The 4799-nt window shown below is 34.3% G+C and overlaps 1 protein-coding gene across 1 annotated transcript; it reads right to left on the bottom strand.

The window, feature by feature from the left end:
* Nucleotides 1-401: 401 nt before the first annotated feature.
* On the bottom strand, nt 402-4018 carry LOC114455170 (protein BTG3-like). The gene is made up of 6 exons (XM_028436224.1): nt 3885-4018; nt 3085-3270; nt 2601-2738; nt 1820-1967; nt 1606-1719; nt 402-491 (listed from the first exon to the last, which is right to left on the bottom strand). The coding sequence occupies exons 2-6, from the start codon at nt 3258-3260 to the stop codon at nt 402-404; spliced, it is 666 nt and encodes a 221-aa protein (XP_028292025.1). The 5' UTR covers nt 3261-3270; nt 3885-4018.
* Nucleotides 4019-4799: the final 781 nt, after the last annotated feature.

Below are 4799 nucleotides of genomic sequence, written 5' to 3'. Positions count from 1 at the left end.
AAGCAGGGTTTAAATGTGCTTTATATATATACTTATACATAATGGTGGTAATAGATTAAAGATAAAGTCTGGTCTGTAATGGAGTGAGGCTGGATTAATTACATTTAGACTGGGGTTAAAGTGACTTATCACATCTACTTAAATTTGTTTAATTGTTTTAAGGTACTTGTACTTTATGTGTTAGTGTGTGTGTGTGTTTTGGTCTTTGGACTATGAACATGTCTTAACCTAATACTGAATATAAAACAAGTTAATACTTTAGTTGTAGTAAATTGTGCTATAATACATACTAATGCTATACTATCTTTCTCATTTCATCAGAAAAGATCAAACAATGACAGGCTTCATGGTGATGAACACATGATGTAACCACAGAGAGAAGCTGTGACTGAGAACATCCTCTACATGATGATCACTGACATGAGGTCTGTGTCCATGGTTGAAGATGAAGCTTCACTACAATCATCCTCACCTTTAATCCAGGTCACATTCTGCCCTCAACGACACAATTTATGTTTAACATTTTACAAAGCTCATGGAGAGAAAATATGAAGAGACTTTAAAGGAAGTGAAGAATGCAATGAACACAAACAGCAAACTGTGTCTCACTGCTGATATATGGACACGTGTAGCTAATGAAGTCTACCTTAGGGTGACCTACCACTGCATTCACAATGGGACGAATAAACAGGCTGAAATTAAAAATGTGCTGTTTTTTTATCGGATTCATCAAATAATTTATCGCCCGATTAATCGATTATGAAATTAATAATTTGTTGCAGCTCTAGTTGAGAGGGAGCTGGAAGACAAATCAACAGAACTCAGACACATGCCTTGATGTCCAGTCAGACATTTGATCTTTCCCTTACCTTCTCACCGACCTCTTTTACCTCATCCCAGAATTTCTGTTTTCACAACATTTCAAATGAAAATAGTGTGTTCACATTGTTATGTCTAAGGTGGGCCCATCATAGAAACATAAAGTTTCATTAGCCAGGACAGAAATTAGTCTGCTAATGTGGGTTGGTTACATTTTCTTAGAAGGCCAAATTTTTGATCAAAGTTCCACATATAGCATTACACAGTGAAGAATCTGATAAAAGCACTTTGGTGTTTGGTTTGCTCACAGGTTCCAGTCAATTTTGATTTCTAGTTTATTGTCCACTGATATTAAATGTTGTGAGAATTGTGTTACAATAAATATAATTTAGGACAATGTCAATATTTTTGTTCTCTTTCCACATTAATAAACACATTTGAAAAATGTTCTTGAACAACTGATTACTTTCATTTTTCCTTATTGTATATTATTAACTGACATCAATGCCTTTAATTGTAAAATAATATATTTTCCCTTTGGTCTGTATTTCCATCGTAAGTTTGGTCTTAAATTTTTTTTAAGGTGGTATTAAAAAGGTCTCAAAGTTTTAAATATAACTTCTTCCTACTTGTAGTCACCCTGCAATCAGTATCCAAGCTATAAAACACTTGTTAAAAAAGAAAATATATAGGTAAGTCATTTTTAAATTGTATTTATTGATAAAAAAAATGGTTATTGATGGTTGGAGTCCCATTAGGAGGCTTTGCCTCTGGTAAAGGAGGTACCCATAGTTTGTTTCTCCAAGGAATGGGGGTTCTGTTGCGGGGCTGTGGATTGCTGGCACCCATTCCTGATCTCATATTTTTAGGATTCCATGATGGAGCAGCTGCATTTAAAGTCTGGGGAAGGAAAAAGTTAAAGATAAGTTCAAACACAGAAACAACAGTGGTTTAAGAACAGGTGAGTGGGGAAGGAGGTGATTTCTGCTCCATGGGTTACCTGGTTAGAGCACTTCCTGTTGGGGATGGTGAGGGGGGAGGAACGTTTGCTCTCCTCATCAGAAGAATCTGAGTGGTATTCTGACACCATTTTACCCGTGTCTTTGGACAATGTGGCAACTGGGAAGTCGAAATTATTTTCTCCGTATCTGTGCAACAAAAACACACACACACACACACACACACATTAAAAACAAACAAAAACAAGCTGTTTTTCAGCATCCCATTTTACGAGAAAAACATCTTTGAAATGTTTGATTTGGTCCTAAAACATGAGGGTTTAGTCTCTGTCATTTAGCCGTTTTCTTTTGGACTCACCCTCAAGTTTTACACGAAATCCCACGCATTATGTATGTAATTTGACCTTTTATGTGTGTGATATTGTCCCAAAACATGTATGTGATGCATTTCCATGTCATATGGGCTAGATGCACACTTCACTTCCATGATGACAAATGACTATAGTTTTCATAATAATCTCACAAAACTCAACAATAGCAATAAATAGCAGAGGACATATTATACATTTACATAAGCTACTGGCCTTTCATTGACAAACAGTTTTTCCTGTTTATTCAGAGTTGCTCCTCTTGTTTTAAGTTTAGTGACGTCTCACTGAGCAATTTGGCCCATTAGCACCAGATTTTGAATAAAGAGAAAAAACTAAAAAGTTTAGATTGCATTTTCAGATTCAGAACATGAATTCCACGATCACGGATAATCAGAGGAGTAGAAAATCTAAAAAAAAGAGTAAAGATTAATTGTGTGTTTTTGTTACTCACCTTCCACAAACCTCTCCAGGATCAACCCACAGAGTGATTTCCCATGGCAGCCCCAGGTCGCTGTATTTAATCCCACTTTCCCTGCAGGCACGCAGCAACTCTGGGTCCTGTTGATGTAAATTATTCACTCTGATGCACCTGAAAAACACAAACATTCAATTTCAATTCAACTTTATTTACATTGCAAAACTTTAGCAGAACTATAGGCTCAGAGGTAGCCGCCCTCTGCTTTGACTGGTTGGGGTTAGTGGATAGAAAGAGGAGAACAGCACTAAAAGGATCAGCGTGTTTAGCTGCTGAGGCTGACCAGAGGACAGCTACAAGGGTCACTCCAAGTCATTTTTACACATTTTCAGGACATCCCATGTACTTTGGTCTTAAAAAAAATCTGAAATGTTTATCAATTGTTCTTTAATTATTCAATTGCCACACTTTAATGACATGGAATGACCCACAAACCATTGTGTGTCCCACTGAGCAGTACCTGTATGCCTGGCCTTTGCTGGGGTTTTCAGGGTACCAGTGTCCTTCAAACTTCTCCTGCAGCACCACTGCCAGACGCTTTCCAAACAAATCAATTTTCTCCGCCTTCACATTGTTTTTTAATTTTACAAGGCTTTTCAGGAAGGACACCACCTCTGCAATCTCTGCCCTCATCATGAAGCTGCACCTTTAATAATAAAAACTTATATTAATATATACATAAAACACATAAAACCAAACTTAATCTAACAAACTCAAGAGATGGAAAACCAGAATCCTGACCCAAAATCCCAACCCTATAATAAAATACAAAACATTTTCATTTGCTTACATGTAAATAAATAAATAGAAAAAGATTGCTGAATGGACATAATATGACTATCACAAACTGAACAGTTATTGAAATCAATATCAAACGCTTGATGTAAGAAATCATTACACAGATAGATATTATTTAACATTTCTTTAGCCTTTTGTTGATCAGCAAACTCTAAAATATATTTTTATATATTTCAGGTGAGATACATTTAAGAATATAATTTATTTTCAAAAGAAGAGAAACTAAATTTCATTTCATGCTTGTCTGTTGAATTAATTTTTATCTATTAAAAAAATTAACTACAAGTTGTGAATAACATGGCAACAATTTTAAATATATTCACTTATGAATGTAAAATTATGCCAAAAATAATACTGATTTACACTAAATATAATTATTTTGTTTTAAAGCCAAACTTCATCTGACAAAACTCAAGTAGTTCAATGCTGGAATAAAATCCCTCTACTGCTGTAAAAACTCACACATTGCTCACGGGGAGACTCTGGTGGTCACAATGTAAAATGCAAATTTAAAATATTAAACTTACTTTGGTTGTTTGTACGTTTTTAGTTTATCTCACTCTGATGGACAGAATAAATGATGTGGTTTCTCAGATAATTTCGTTTTGGAACTATTTTAGGAGCTGCTTTCATCTTATGATAAACTGTTTACAAGAGTTGAGAACCATGGCAACCGGCCTTCTTCAATTTGCGCATGCGCAGCGTTCTAGCCTGACGTAGAGCAAACAGAAAGGAAAGAGGGGGAGGTGGCTAAACATAATAAAACCATCTACAGATTTAACTGCTGCACGAACAGCCACGGACAGGTCTGTAGTTATTAAAGTGTTATTTGTACGGTTCAAAATGATGATGAATAGTTCATTAATATTTTCTCGTCAGAGAGTGAATGTTAAAGACAGAAATAACTGCAAGCGAGCTTTAGGAACTGACGTAATTTATCTAAAGATGCTGGGGTGAGTTAGCACCTGAAGTTAGTGTTAAGTTGGTTAATATGTTTTTTAAATAATATAGTTGTGAGTTATTGTTTTGTGTTGTTGTATAATGATAAACAATAATTATATATATGGAAAAAATATTGTTATAATATTTATTTATTAATTTATTTTTAAATAAACAACAGGTCAGAAGTGCACATTATAAAAATCACATATACAAAATTGAAAAAAATAAAGATAAAATAAATAAGGGTAAATCATAATCTTTCCATTTCAAAAATACCATTGTATATTGTCACGGTTTGGATGTTTTTTTTTTTTTTTTGTATGAATAAAGGATATAGTTTTTATATATTCTTTAAATTCACACAGAAAGCTTACAAAGAGGGGAGTAAATTGGTTGAACTTACATTTGTGAATATAGAATTTACCCATGAATATA

This window comes from Gouania willdenowi, chromosome 21, assembly GCF_900634775.1.
Source record: "Gouania willdenowi chromosome 21, fGouWil2.1, whole genome shotgun sequence".
Classification (NCBI taxonomy): Eukaryota; Metazoa; Chordata; class Actinopteri; order Blenniiformes; family Gobiesocidae; genus Gouania; species Gouania willdenowi.
This window is presented reverse-complemented; position numbering and strand designations above follow the sequence as displayed.